The sequence below is a fragment of the Oncorhynchus mykiss genome, chromosome 27, assembly GCF_013265735.2.
Source record: "Oncorhynchus mykiss isolate Arlee chromosome 27, USDA_OmykA_1.1, whole genome shotgun sequence".
Taxonomy (NCBI): Eukaryota; Metazoa; Chordata; class Actinopteri; order Salmoniformes; family Salmonidae; genus Oncorhynchus; species Oncorhynchus mykiss.
Window position 1 is genome coordinate 23,078,286 of NC_048591.1, and position 14,836 is coordinate 23,093,121.

A 14,836-nucleotide genomic window follows, 5' to 3' on the forward strand; every position below is an offset into this window, starting at 1 on the left:
CTGCCTTGCTAAGGTCTTCGAAAGCCAAGTTAACAAACAGATCATCGGCCATTTTGAATCCCACTGTACCTTCTCCGCTATGCAATCTGGTTTCCGAGCTGGTCATGGGTGCACCTCAGCCACGCTCAAGGTCCTAAACGATATCATAACGCCATCGATAAAATACAATACTGTGCAGCTGTATTCATCGACCTGGCCAAGGCTTTCGACTCTGTCAATCACTGCATTCTTATTGACAGCCTTGGTTTCTCAAATGACTGCTTCACCTGGTTCACCAACTACTTCTCAGACAGAGTTCCGTGTGTCTAATTGGAGGGCCTGTTGTCCAGACCTCTGGCAGTCTCTATGGGGGTGCCACAGGGTTCAATTCTCGGGCCGACTCTTTTCTCTGTATACATCAATGATGTTGCTCTTGCTGCTGGTGATTCTCTGATACACCTCTACGCAGAAGACACCATTTTGTATACTTCTGGCCCTTCTTTGGACACTGTGTTAACAAACCTCCAGACAAGCTTCAATGCCATAGAACTCTCCTTCCATGGCCTCCAACTGCTCTTAAATGCAAGTAAAACTAAATGCATGCTCTTCAACCGATCGCTGCCTGCACCTGCCCGCCCGTCTAGCATCACTACTCTGGACGGTTCTGATTTAGAATATGTGGACAACTACAAATCCCTAGGTGTCTGGTTAGACTGTAAACTCTCCTTCCAGACTCACATCAAGCATCTCTAATCCAAAGTTAAATCTAGAATCGGCATCCTATTTCGCAACAAAGCATTGTTCACTCATGCTGCCAAACATACCTTCGTAAAACTGACTATCCTACCGATCCTTGACTTCAGCGATGTCATTTACAAAATAGCCTCCAACACTCTACTCAGTAAATTTGATGCAGTCTATCACAGTGTCATCCGTTTTGTCACCAAAGCACCATATACAACCCACCACTGCGACCTGTATGCTCTCGTTGGAACCTCACTTCATATTCGTAGCCAAACCCACTGGCTCCAGGTCATCTATAAGTCTTATCTAGGTAAAGCCCAGCCTTATCTCAGGTCATCATAGCAGCACCTATCCATAGCATGCGCTCCAGCAGGTATATTTCACTGGCCACCCCCAAAGCCAATTCCTCATTTGGTTGCCTTTCCTTCCAATTCTCTGCTGCCAATGATTGGAACAAACTGCAAAAATCACTGAAGCTGTAGACTCATATCTCCCTCACTAACTTTAAGCATCAGCTGTCAGAGCAGCTTACAGATCATAGCCCATCTGTAAATAGCCCACCCAACTACCTCATCCCCCTATTTTTTTTCTTTGCACCCCAGTATCTCTACTTGCACATTCATCTTCTGCACATCTATCACTCCAGTGTTTTAGGTTGGTCAGGGCGTGAGTTGGGGTGGGTAGTCCATGTTCTTTTTTCTATGTGTTTGGCCTAGTATGGTTCTCAATCAGAGGCAGGTGTCGTTCGTTGTCTCTGATTGAGAATCATACTTAGGTAGCCTGTTTCCCCCATTTTAGTTGTGGGTGATTATTTTCTGTTTAGGTTGTTTCCCTGACAGAACTGTGCGCTTTCGTTTTCGCCGTTTCTCCGTTTTCTCATTTTGTTTTAGTGTTTTTTGTGAACATTAAATATGAACAACGTTACACTATGGCCTATTTATTGCCTTACCTCCCTAATCTTACTACATTTGCACACACTGTATGTATACTTTTCTATTGTGTTATTGACTGTACGTTTGTTTATCCCATGTGTAACTCTGTGGTGTTGTTTGTGTCACACTGCTTTGCTTTATCTTGGCCAGGCTGCAGTTGTAAATGAGAACTTGTTCTCAACTGGCCTACCTGGTTAAATAAAGGTGGGAAAAAAACAACTGCTGTCAGCTAATGAGACTCACATAGTAATCTGTGAGTGACATGTTTTCCAGTTACCCCATGTCACCCTGTAGCTGAGAAGATAAGTGAGAAGTGTTTCTATACTGGCTGTGTACCAGGTAGAGCGCCCTCTAAACAGAGAAAAAAATGGACTAGCTTACATACTGTATACCCACCAAAGCAATCAATACCTGTAAATGCATTCATCTCAACCCCATTGCCATATGGCTATTCTATATGTGTCTTTGGGGGACAGGTTTAACTGACGACAACACTAGCTTGAGTGATAGTTGTTGTGAATGTGAGTAGTGCTGTGTGTGTGTGTGTGTGTGTGTGTGTGTGTGTGTGTGTGTGTGTGTGTGTGTGTGTGTGTGTGTGTGTGTGTGTGTGTGTGTGTGTGTGTGTGTGTGTGTGTGTGTGATTTTATAGCCTGTCAGAGCAGCACATCAGCAGTGGTAATGGGCGGTCCCTGTGGAGGGCAGACTGGCAGGCAGGTAATGATCAAAGAGTCTGTTTCCTGTGCCTCATGTTGGGGTGCATCTGTCCCCCTGTGCCTTCACTTTTTAATGGGCTCAGTCTGACTGCACCTAGCGCTAACTCATCACACACGTACACACACAAACACACATACACACACACACACACACATACAAACACACATAAACTTACCCACATGCCAGACATGCACCCACACAATAAATCACTGAACTCTTCCCGCCTGTACACTCTCTCACTCCATCTCAACCTCTCCATGTCATCTGAACCACATCGTACACCATAAAATATCAATCTGGTGGGGGAGTGAACAGTTATAGTCAGTCCCATGCATCTCTTTCTATGTCTCTCTCTATGTGTCGCTTTCTCTCCCTCCCTGCCAGTCTGTGAGCATGCAGCCTATCTCTCTAACTCGAAAGCCAAGCCACTCAGTGTTCTCTCTCCCTCAATCATGTGTCTGCTGTTTTCCAATGGATATCCATATGGAAGAGCACCTGCTTTGCTCAGCTTAGCATATTTAAAATAAAATAAAATGCATTTAACCTTTATTTAACTAGGCAAGTCAGTTAAGAACAAATTCTTATTTACAATGACAGCCTAGGAACATAAAATATGGAGAAGATTTTAACTGCGGGACTGTAGTTTGTGCGTAGTACATGCATGTGTCTCTCTCTGAGCAAGTCCCCATGTGCACCATGTGTAAACCGCTGATTGGCAGACTTGTCGTGAGCTGGATGTGCTCACCATCAGGGGCAAATTAACAAGCAATTAACCAGCGTTCAGGTAATTACCCAGCCAATCAAATGAAACCAACTCAATGCAGGTAGTAGTGGGAGCATGATGAGCAGATTGAATCATTCATTGGCAACGCTACCTTTATGCACACTCAGATGGCATCGTTGCAATCTACTTTTTAGCTCAGGCAGAAATCCTAAAAAAGTAATTTAATTCTATGTCTCATTTATTTTAAATCACACCATGTTCATAGTTGGATTATTTTTTATCTTTATCTCAAACCATTAGTATGCTCTTACAGCAGTTGGTGTTACTTAAGATACATTTCCTAACTGAACTAGAGGGTTCAACTCCAGGTTAGAGCATAATATTGTGTCTATTGAAAGTTAATGCATTACAATAATACCAATATTCACTTTTTATTTACCTAGGCAAGTCAGTTAAAAACAAATTCTTATTTTCAATGACGGCCTAGTGGGTTAGCTGCCTGTCCAGGGTCAGAACGACATATTTGTACCTTGTCAGCTCAGGGGTTTGAACTTGCAACCTTCCGGTTGTTAGTCCAACACTCTAACCACTAGGCTACTCTGCCAGCCCAGATGTCAACTGACATCAATCACCCTCTTTGGTAAGCCATATTTTATACTAACCAATATTTAGCTTTCACTTTCAGAGTAGGTTTGTCTAATAGTGAAATCGAAGCTGACCTGTTCTGCAGAGCGCAGGCTTTGATTTGATTTGCTTTGGCAGCTGATTCAGCAGAAAACCCCAGAAAGGGAATTTCATAAATGGGAGGGGTTAGCGTATAGCTGCTGTCAACATAAGATGATTGATAGTTATTTGTTTTGCCCTTTTAATACAACATAAACTATTCAACCATTCATCAAAGGAGGAATTTCCAGGGTGTCTCTACAAAGCTCACTAAAAATAATACATTTTCTTGATGCCACGAGCCAGCTAAGCGCTAATATGAAATATTCATGTGGGTCCAGAGTAAATCATATGGCCATTGGCACACAGTTAGAGACCACTCTGCGTGGAGGGGAGGAAATGTCAGGCTGTGAAGTCCTATATTAGCCTGCCATTGTGAATTTACTATAGTTGCCATTTGGCTCAGTCACTTCAAATAGATCTTTGTTTCAATCAATACACTCTGTAAAACACTGGTGCACATTGCAGTATCTGCATAATCCTAGAGTTAGTCCCTACTAGCAGTCTTTCCCATACATATACTGTACATGCCACATGATGTTAAGATTTTTTTATTCTACGTTGGAGTGCTGTCAGTCACAATTGTCTTCCTCTTTTCACTGCTGACACTATGCGTCTGCTGCCACATGCTATCGCTTTTGTGTTAGATTGCAATGTGCCTATGGTATGAACGTGTAGGTGTTTGACCTGATATGTACCATTACGTGAACCGGTTATTTTATTCACTGTAGTGTATTTGCATTGGTCATTGGGTTTACGACACAAGACATACGTTTTTATCTGTATGCCTAGCTATTCAGGTGTAGGATCTTAATTAAATCACCCTTTTGCAGGAGAACTTCCCTGCAATGACAGACATGTAAAAGGTGTAGTGTATTTGAGATTTAAAAAGGTTTCTGAAGTTTGTAATTTCCAATGAAATTTCAGTCTTGATTTTTTACCTCAAGAAAAATGTATCAACCCCTACAAAAAATGTAGTATAATCCACATAATACTTCACATTTCCTGTTGCTGCAGGATTATTTTCCTGATGTAACAAACTGTCTCAAATTTAGATCCTATATACATACATTGTATAATATGTTATACTGTTATAATGTGTTATCAGTAGTTACAGCAACACCAGACAGGAAACCTGAGTATTGCATCAGCTGATATTGCACCAATTAGATTCACTCTACCTTAATATTGCGGTGTATTTCAGTCAACCAGGTGTTGCACCTTCATTCCCTGATGGCTGCCACATGCACGCTATGCGCGGGTGTTCTTGGTGACATGTTATTGCTGTAGCATGCATTACATGCCATGTATGACTGTGTTCTGCGTCCCCGCCACCCACCCCAGCCTCCACACTTTGGAGTGTGATTTTGCTTCGGTCAGGGGGATTGGTATAACATACCTTGCTCACTGTCTGTTACTATAGTTATCTTATCATTATGCATGCTCTGGCAGTGAGCTATCCCAAAGGAGCAGAGCCTGACGCCAAGAGTATCGTATTGCATGTATTGTAATCTTTTCTAATAAATGGTTAAACAAATATGTGGCTTTTCCTGTCGGTACCACTGTAAAAGGACAGTGTGCAGAATAGATCCATTTACTCAAATAGAGAGGGCAAATTCAACGGTGTACATTGTGAATCATTTGGAGCCGGGCAGGGAGACAGCCTTGCATTGGCAGCCATTTATAATCGTATTCATTTTCACACCACCACACACACATATTTCCCTCCAATCTCTGACTAATGGAGCTGGGGTTGGAGATGGTTCCATCAAGGTACACGGCCTCAGTTTACCTCCTTCATGCACACACACACACACACACACACACACACACACACACCTGATTGATAGCTGTGATTTGACTGTGAAAAAGGCATAGGAAATTGAAAAATGGAGGAAGAAGATTGGAAACAGTGTGCTCATTATAAACTCGCAGAAGAAACAAAAGGCCTTCTCTCCTCTTTTTTTATTTTCTTTAGCTCCACACACATTGACAGCAGGTGTGTGTGACAGGTGTCTGATTGAGGCACACAAAATAAATGACACCTGCAAACAAATGGATGTATTTAGCGGTCCTGGATGCAGTTAGAGCTGTGGGCTGATGGATGTGATTATGAGAGTATGAGCACCGGGGCCAGGCACAGACAGAATGGGCACAGGTGCAACACAGAGAGAGAGGGAGAGGGAGAGAGGGGGGGGAGCAGCAGACATGTTATTGTGGGGATAAATAATCATCCATACATAGAATTAATGATATGTCATAACCAAGGTCACCAGAAATGCCCACCGATGGAGATTGTATTTAATGTACTGTATCTGTCTCTTTGTAATACAGATCCTCAATTTCATAGCATGCTCAGTGGTTAAGCTCACAACAGCTAACTGGATTTGTCTTTATGTCATAACAAGGGAATTTTTAGATAACAGTTAGATAGCACATTTTGTCACGTTGTTTCAAAACTCAAATCTCACGGCTCATAGCCATACTCCATCACAATGCACATTTGTTGAGTTATCAAATAGTAATACCCTGTGTGATGGCTTTGTGTTTTCCATAATTGAGGCGAGGGAGTGTCTTGCCTGAGGTCCCAGTGGTTTAATATTCTGTGAGAGATTCCAGACAGTGAGTGGTGGTGTAGCAGCTGCCTCCTGACCCATCTCCAGCCCCTCTTACCCCCTCTGACCCCTGTCTCCTTGCTGGACAGGCTGTGGAGATGACAGGCCTGTCAGAGGCTTCTACTGATGTCCTAATTACCCCCCGACACACAATCACAAACACATGCATGTACACAAATGAACCCACGCAAGCATATGCATGCGTACATGTACATACACACACATGCATACACACAGAGACACATGCACGCAAGCACACACACACACACATACACACACATCCCAATCTGTCCCGTCAGGCATCAGCACAGCGCTTGTATGCCCCTTGCATGGCACCACATTAGATAAAGGGGAACAATGTCCCCATAACGAAAAGAAAATAACATTTCAAAATGTATGTAAAACATCACAGCTATATTGAAAAAGATATGGCACATGGAAACCAAACAAGGGTGTTCTGCGGTGATAGGTGGGATGGGCTGAGAGTGGCTGAGGGGTGGGATTAAAGAGCTGAGGTCTATGGTGATAGGTGGGATGGGCTGAGAGTGGCTGAGGGGTGGGATTAAAGAGCTGAGGTCTATGGTGATAGGTGGGATGGACTGAGAATGACTGAGGGGTGGGATTAAAGAGCTGAGGTCTATGGTGATAGGTGGGATGGGCTGAGAGTGGCTGAGGGGTGGGATTAAAGAACTGAGGTCTATGGTGATAGGTGGGATGGGCTGAGAATGACTGAGGGGTGGGATTAAAGAGTTTATGTTCAGTAATGTATTATTGTTACTGTATGTTATTGCTGTATATAAAAGTACCATGTATGTCAAATGTATGTATATGTAGCAGAAAAGCTGTAAAAACTAAAAAAAGATATGTGTCCTCCCCGAAGATAAAAATTAAATAAAAATAGAAAAGAGGCAGTTATTACACCCGTATAAGACTCTTTCTAAGCTTTGATTTAAAAAAAAAGCTGCATGTGAGTACAATGCAATCAGAGGCGAGCATTGAGTCAGAGCTTTGTGTGCTCTCCAGCGGCATTAACACTAACGCTCCTGCTGCCTCGCCTCCACCTGAGACCGGGTTGAAAAGAAGCAGGGCTCTGTGTGATCGCTCCCTCTGGAGCCAGATGGAAGACAGGGCTTTAGCTGAACAGACATGGTGAATAAGATGTGGTGTGTCTCACAGCCGGGGGGTTAAGCATTCACTATGATCTGTTTCTCTATAAAGCCATGTGGTGTGTGGATGCATACATTGCGTATTGTAACGGCAGCCTTGAAGTCAGTGCTTACCCAACCATTCGCGCCAACCATTCGTGCTAGCATAACACAATGCAGAATCATGCTTATACTGATATTGGTTGATTTTCCAAGACCGTTGAACCATTTAAAATCTATTTTGGATGACTGTGGGAGGCTGAGGTGTCACTGTAGTTGGATAATGGCTTCGGTTCCTTCTCCTTGTTGGATTGTTTTCTTGGGGGGAAAATGGTGTTCTGTGGTCTGTTTGTTGCTTTGTTGGTTTCTACGTTCATTTTTTATTAATAAAGGAGCCCCGTATTCTGTACAGATATACAGTACAGGCCTGTACAACATGCAGAGAAAGCTTTGTATGTGTGACTTGTTTTAGAGTGAGAGATGGCAGTTGGCGGGGCTGCTAGGCATCCAGTCGGAGGCATGTATCTCTAACACAACCACAACCTGAGACAGGCAATGGCAGAGTTCTCTTTCAGCTTCTATATTTTCTGTTATTTCTGCTCTCAGAATGAAAACATTACTTTTGTGTTACAGAGAGGACTTGAAGTTCTGATTGAAGAGCTTATTAACACGTATTGCTTTCAGACAAACATGATACAATATTCAGATCCTCACATACTTTAGCTTCCTTACCAACTAGCCCTTGAATACCAGAAACTCACACTGTGAACTCACCATGGGAGAATACTGTTCAATCCCTCTGAATTGTTAGTTAGTTATCTGTGAATTGTTAGTTAGTTATCTCTAACGTGCCAGGCTTCAACTGTGTGTGTGTGCACACATCTGCTGGCACGTGCACGTGTGTGTGTGTGTGTGCGCACGTGTGTGTGTGCGCACGTGTGTGTGTGTGTGTGTGTGTGTGTGTGTGTGCGTGTGTGTGTGTGTATGTACGTGCAAACATGTGTGTGAGTGTGTGTGTGCATGCATACGTGTGTGTGTGTGTGTGTGTGCTTATGTGCTTGTGCTCAGGGGTTTGCTAAAGGCCCATATTAATATTCAGAGCATGAAATCAGGCATATCCAGTGAGAGGTTGTCACGGCTGAGCTCCAGTGTATTTTTGTATGTTCCATGAATAAGGTGCAGTTAAACCTCCTCTGGCCATCGGGAAACTGTTTATGTGGGGATACATACATAATCCCCTTTGACTGCAGTATGACGGAACAGCCTGTAGATGTGTTCCTGGTAAGCCCACTTGATTAACATGTTACTGTCTGCCATGGAGACGAATTAGCCTGAGCATTCCCTGTGGTGCTATAGGTAAGTGTTTTCACAGATATTCCACAGGCAACCAGATACCTGCATTAAGCCATATCTGACAAAACGGTGGGAGTACAGAGCAGCTCTCTCTGTTGAGCTGTAGCTGCTCTTGACACCTCCCTCTAAAGCGCTCTGCTGCAGGCAACTATACAGATAGCTGGGGTGTCACATTTTGTCCAGTGTTTGCACAGTGGACTACACTGAGTGTACAAAACATTAAGAACATCTTCCTCATATTGAGTTGCACACCCCCCTTTTGCCCTCAGAACAGCCTCAATTCATCAGGGCATGGACTCTATAAGGTGTCGAAAGTGTTCCACAGGGATGCTGGCTCAATGCTTCCCGCAGTTGTATCAAGTTGGCTGTATGTCCTTTGGATGGTGGACCATTCTTGATACACACTGGAAACTGCAGCGTTGTAGTTCTTGACACAAACCGGTGCGCCTGGTACCTGCTACCATAACCTGTTCAAAAGCACCTAAATATTTTGTCTTGCCCATTCACCCTCTGAATGGCACACATACACAATCCATGTCTCAATTGTCTCAAGGTTTAAAAAATATTTTTAACCTGTCTCCTCCCCTTCATCTACACTGATTGCAGTGGATTTAATAAATTACATCAATAAGGGATCATAGATTTCACCTGGATTTACCTGGTCAGTCTATGTCATGGAAAGAGCAGGTGTCCATAATGTTTTGTACACTCAGTGTATATTATGGTATTTGACTTGAGTCTGAGACAAAGATTAAATGAACTCAGCAGGAGTGTGAGTGATTGCTACAGTAATGACTTTCAAATCCCAGGTTTAATGTACAGTATTTCAATTGTTTCCAGCTGTTTATTTGTAGAACGTCCACCCCTAGAAGTAAACACAGGAGCGTGTGAGCATTTGTTGTGGTTAGACACTGGCTAGGACACCAATCCTAGAGGTCACAGAAGGTATCTGGACAGTGTTCAGACTTCTGAGAAAAGGTCTTAAACCATTAAACCATCTAATGGCTTGCTGTTTGGAAAATGATGACCACAGCAGCCAATCTGTGTTCCTTGGGTCAACTCAGCAGGTACAGGCTTTCCATCAAATTTATTTTAAGAAAAAGGTCTGCATCCCTCCACCCAACCTTTTAATTAAATGAAAGCACAGTGGGACACACACGCACACACACACACACACACACACACACTAGAGGAGAGGAGACTGCCTGGGCCGCACAGCACCCCAGCATCCTCCTCCTGCTGTCACCACACATGCGGTGTGAACACACACACTGATAACATGTGATAAGCTACTGATCATGGCTGGAAATAAGAAGGAAAAATGTTTCCTCAACGGAGGCCCATACATTTAATGACACCATGCCAGCATAGAGAGGGTATGTTACCTTTCCCCAACTGCTATTACCCAGCAGCCTGGAAAGGGAGGTTGCTCTCCTCCACACTCACAGAGAGAGACCGTCTGCAGAAATATCAGTCTGGCTCACAGAGTGTACTGCAGCTCTGTGGATTCACCCAGATGACAGTCCGCTGTACACTGCTAGTATTGTCTAAAAGCATGAACATATTATCTAATGATCAGATAGCTTGTAGATTCTACTATCTGTCAGGTAATACACTACAAAGAACACCCGTTGACTGTCATTCTTATTCATACACTGGTATATCAGACATTTGCAGATTCTGTCGAAGTACAATAAAATACAGAAGTCTAAGGAATATGGGTTAGGAGAGTAGGAGAGCAGACCCAGACAAGGACAGGCTTTATTTGGAGGACGGTGGGCCTGTCTGGCCTCATCCTCTATGATTGACAGATTGCGGTGGAGGCCGCCACTTGCAGGGAATAGCATCACACGCATTTCCCCTGAAATCTGTCTATCAGTGCTGTCTAAGCAGAGCGACAGCCATGACATCTAATCACAGCCTGGCTGGCACCTCATAACTCCTGCCTAATGTGCTCCAGGTACAGGGGAGTACAGGGGAGGGTAGGGGGGTAGCAGGGGCGCACTGGGGACAAGAGACAAGACCAGCGGCTATTTATAATAGTCCTATCTGTGGCTGTACACTTTTCCCTATTAATACAGTTCTGAACTAGGCTGAGAAAACTGATATATATTACATCCTCACTCCTCATACTGTAACAGAAATACAGACTTTCTATATGATTTATAATCTGAGATGTACCTATATTATTATGTGCTGGTTTGTGATTTGTCTCCTGTGAGGATTCATACAAGGCTGAGAAAGCATAACAAGGACATGCCTTCCATTCAGGTTAGGTCAAAGATGATAACTCAGGCAAGAAGACTAGTGTGTGCCTGCTTGCTCTTCACGAGGTGGTCCAATTAGATGTTAGCCTGCGTAATAGGCTTACCACTTAGAGCGGTGCTGTGAGTCCAGGATGCCCAGGGTGGTGCCGTAGGGAAAATGCCAGTCTCCCATGACCAGCTGGTGTGAGATGCCAGTCTCGGGCGACTGGCCACTGTTCCAAGCGGGCAAATTCTGGTGTGCCCCAGGGCTCTCAGGGGACCTTCACTCGGCAGAGGCTGCTCCAGCCCTGGGCTGGCAGGAATCTCAAACAGAGAGAGGCTGGGAAAAACAAAGTCCACAGATAGCTAACTATCTACCCCCGAGCTGCTCCATATTAATAGCCCCCAAATTGACTGAAACTTTACAGTGGTTCTAAAAAATACGGGGTTGTAAAGCTATACACTCTCAAATACTCAATCACTTTCAGGAAAGTATATTGGAATCTTCGGTATTGGAATTTTCGGTCGACACACTTTTGGGATTTATGCCAGCCTCTAAAATATAAGTGAGGAAGCACTTATGACTCATCCAAAATGAGACAAGTTTTGACAGAGTTACCTTCTGTGTGAATTATAAATGAATATGGGCCTCTGCTTACAATGTGTCCGTCTTATCGTGAATATGGGCCTCTGCTTACAATGTGTCCGTCTTATCGTGAATATGAGCCTCTGCTTACAATTGTTCTGTCTTCCTTCTTTCCTTCTCTACTGCTGCAACAGGAGCCGCTGAGACCTTGTCAGGTACTTTTGATTTTCCTTTAATGTTCGTCTGACAATGTCTGATGCCATTTGCTCACCCTGCTCTTTATTGATTTGTGTAAAGCATCGAGTTTTGTGTTCATGTGCTGTGCAATGTCTACAATCATATGTCAATCTACTGCCAATTTGATTGTATTTGTATAGCACAGCTACAGTCGTGTGAACAGAAACCGTTTCAAATAAGACTATGTCAGATGGTGGCAGAGTACATTCTACATTCCCTGTTGTTATTGGCTACTGTCATTATGTTTACTATATGTGCATTATATTGTTGTCTACATGTATTTTTCTTTTGGGTGACACATGACTAGTATGTACAAAGTGACTATGGTAGCCTACACTAAACCGAAGGTGAACATTCTGTATTGTGAAAGCCCATGTCTAACACTACTACTACTAGGCTAGAAGCTCCCCTTGTCTCTCTATCACACTTAGGAAGACACATCAAGCACAAAGAGCCTCTAACCTGCCAGTACAGTGGAACATGAGATTGAGCAGTCCCCAACATTGATCTGCAGTGAACATGGCACAATCTGCATAAGATAATAGAGTACAGGCGAGATGCTTTTCTCTGTACATCTCTATTCAGTCAAAGCCTTGTCAAAGCAGCATCAGACATCTGACATCACACCAGAAACATGATGAAACTTGAGTGAGAGATTGTTTTCAGAGATAAAAGAGATTACATTAGAAGGCCTAAAACATTAGAAATCCTGCTACGATGCAGAGAAGCCTTGAAACAGTGAAGGTCTAATAATGTCCAATGATATTATGGCTTTTTACTCACAGATGTCCTTGAAAGAGCTTCCCTTCTTAGTGAGCAGGGCTTAATTACTGAGCTGGAGATGTATGTATCTCAAGGGGCAGAGAATAGGAGCGTGAGAAAGAGAGCCATTTTCAGTCATTCTTAATGCGGTCGGCTAGATAGCTAGGTCCGGCCGGCCAGATACACTACATACCAAAAGTATGTAGACACTTGCTCGTTGTACATCTCATTCCTAAATCATGGGAATTTATGGAATTGGTCCCACCGTAGCTGCTAAAAAGCCTCCACTCTTCTGGGAAGGCATACCACTAGATGTTGAAACATTGCTGCGGGGTCTTGCTTGCATTCAGCCACAAGAGTATTAGTGAGGTCGGGCACTGAGGCTGGGAGATTAGACCTGGCTCACAGTCAGCATTACAATTCATCCCAAAGGTGTTCGATGGGGTTGAGGCCAGTCAAGTTCTTCCACACCGATCTCGACACACCATTTCTTTATGGACCTCGCTTTGTGCACGGGGACATTGTCATGCTGAAACAGGAAAGAGTCTTCCCCCAAACTGTTGCCACAAAGTTGGAAGCACAGAATCATCTGGAATGTCATTGTATTCTGTAGCATTAAGATTTCCCTTCACTGGAACTAAGGGGCCTAGCCTGAACCATGAAAAACAGCCCCAGACCATTATTCCTCCTCCACCAAACTTTACAGTTGGCACTATGCATTGTGGCAGATAGCGTTCTCCTAGCATCCCCCAAACCCAGATTAGTCTGTCGGACTGCTAGATGGTGAAGTGTGATTCATCACTCCAGAGAATGCGTTTCCACTGCTCCAGAGTCTAATGGCGGCGAGCTTTACACTACTCTAGTCGATGTTTGGCATTGCACATGGTGATCTTAGGCTTGTGTGCAGCTGGTCGGTCATGGAAACCGATTTCATGAATCTCCCGATGAACAGTTCTTGTGCTGACGTTGCTGCCAAAGACAGTTTGGAACTCAGTAGTGTTGCAACTGAGGGCAGAAGAATGTTACGCGCTACGCGCTTCAGCACCCGGTTGTCCCATTCTGTGCGTTTGTGTGGCCTGTCACTTCGCGGCTGAGTCATTGTTGCTCCTAGAGGTTTCCACTTCACAATAACAGCACTTACAGTTGACCGGGGTAGCTCTAGCGGGGCAGAAATTTAACGAACTGTCTTGTTGGAAAGGTGGCCTCCTATGACGGTGCCACGTTGAAAGCCAATGAGCTTTTCAGTAAGTCCATTATACTGTCAATGTTTGTCTATGGAGATTGCATGGCTGTGTGCTCGATTTTATAAACCTGTTAGCAACGGGGGTGTCTGAAATAGCCAAATCCACTCATTTGAAGAGGTGTCCACATACTTTTGTATATATTGTGTAGGTTCGGCCAGATAGTTCTGTTCGGCCGACTGGCCAGATAGCGTTCAGCCGGCCAGATATCTAGGTAGTTCCGGCCGGTCAGATAGGTCCGGCCAGCCGGCCAGATAGCTTGGTCCGGCTGGCCAGCGAGATAGGTAGCTCCGCCCAGCCAGATGGCTAATTGCAGGGCCTTCAAAGGTCTATGAACTTAACCTAGCTATCTGGCCGGCCCGCACCTAGCTATCTCTGGCTGAAAAGATAGCTTGGTCCGACCGGCCTGTCAGATAAGTAGCTCCGGCTGGATACCTGGTTCTTCTTTGAAAAGGACAGGGCCGCTCCAGACATCGGTGACTCAGTGGAGAGGAATCAGGGGCCTGGCGCTGTCCTGCTTTCCACTGCCCCTTTCATGTCTTTTGATGAAAAAATTCAAAGAGAGAGAAGTTCAAAGAAAAAAGGAATTGGAATCAAAAGGTGCCTTTTCTTAACATCTGGGAAGGAATGAAGAGAGGAACTTCATTTCTCCCAACTTCTGAAAGTTAGCGTCAGGGTTTCTTCTCGGTGTCTTGCATTATGAGCTGCTTGTTGATGAGGCCCATGTCAGACCGCTGATGTAACATCCCAGCGTTGAGTTCACAGACCTTTGAAGGCCCTGTAATTAATTATCTTTGACTGTGTCATTCAGTGTGTTCTGATAGAGGAACAGGAG

General features: G+C 44.1%; 1 protein-coding gene across 3 annotated transcripts in view; it reads left to right on the top strand.

The window, feature by feature from the left end:
- Positions 1 to 14,836, top strand: part of cadm1b (cell adhesion molecule 1b) — a 165,941-nt gene that overhangs the window by 98,580 nt on the left and 52,525 nt on the right. For 2 of the 3 annotated variants that reach the window (XM_021588089.2, XM_021588091.2), the window contains exon 2: positions 11,956 to 11,976. The exons of the other annotated variant lie outside the window; for it this stretch is intronic. In XM_021588089.2, coding sequence (XP_021443764.1) covers positions 11,956 to 11,976 — 21 coding nt within the window. The remainder of the gene's footprint in view (positions 1 to 11,955; positions 11,977 to 14,836) is intronic. 3 annotated transcript variants of the gene reach the window in all.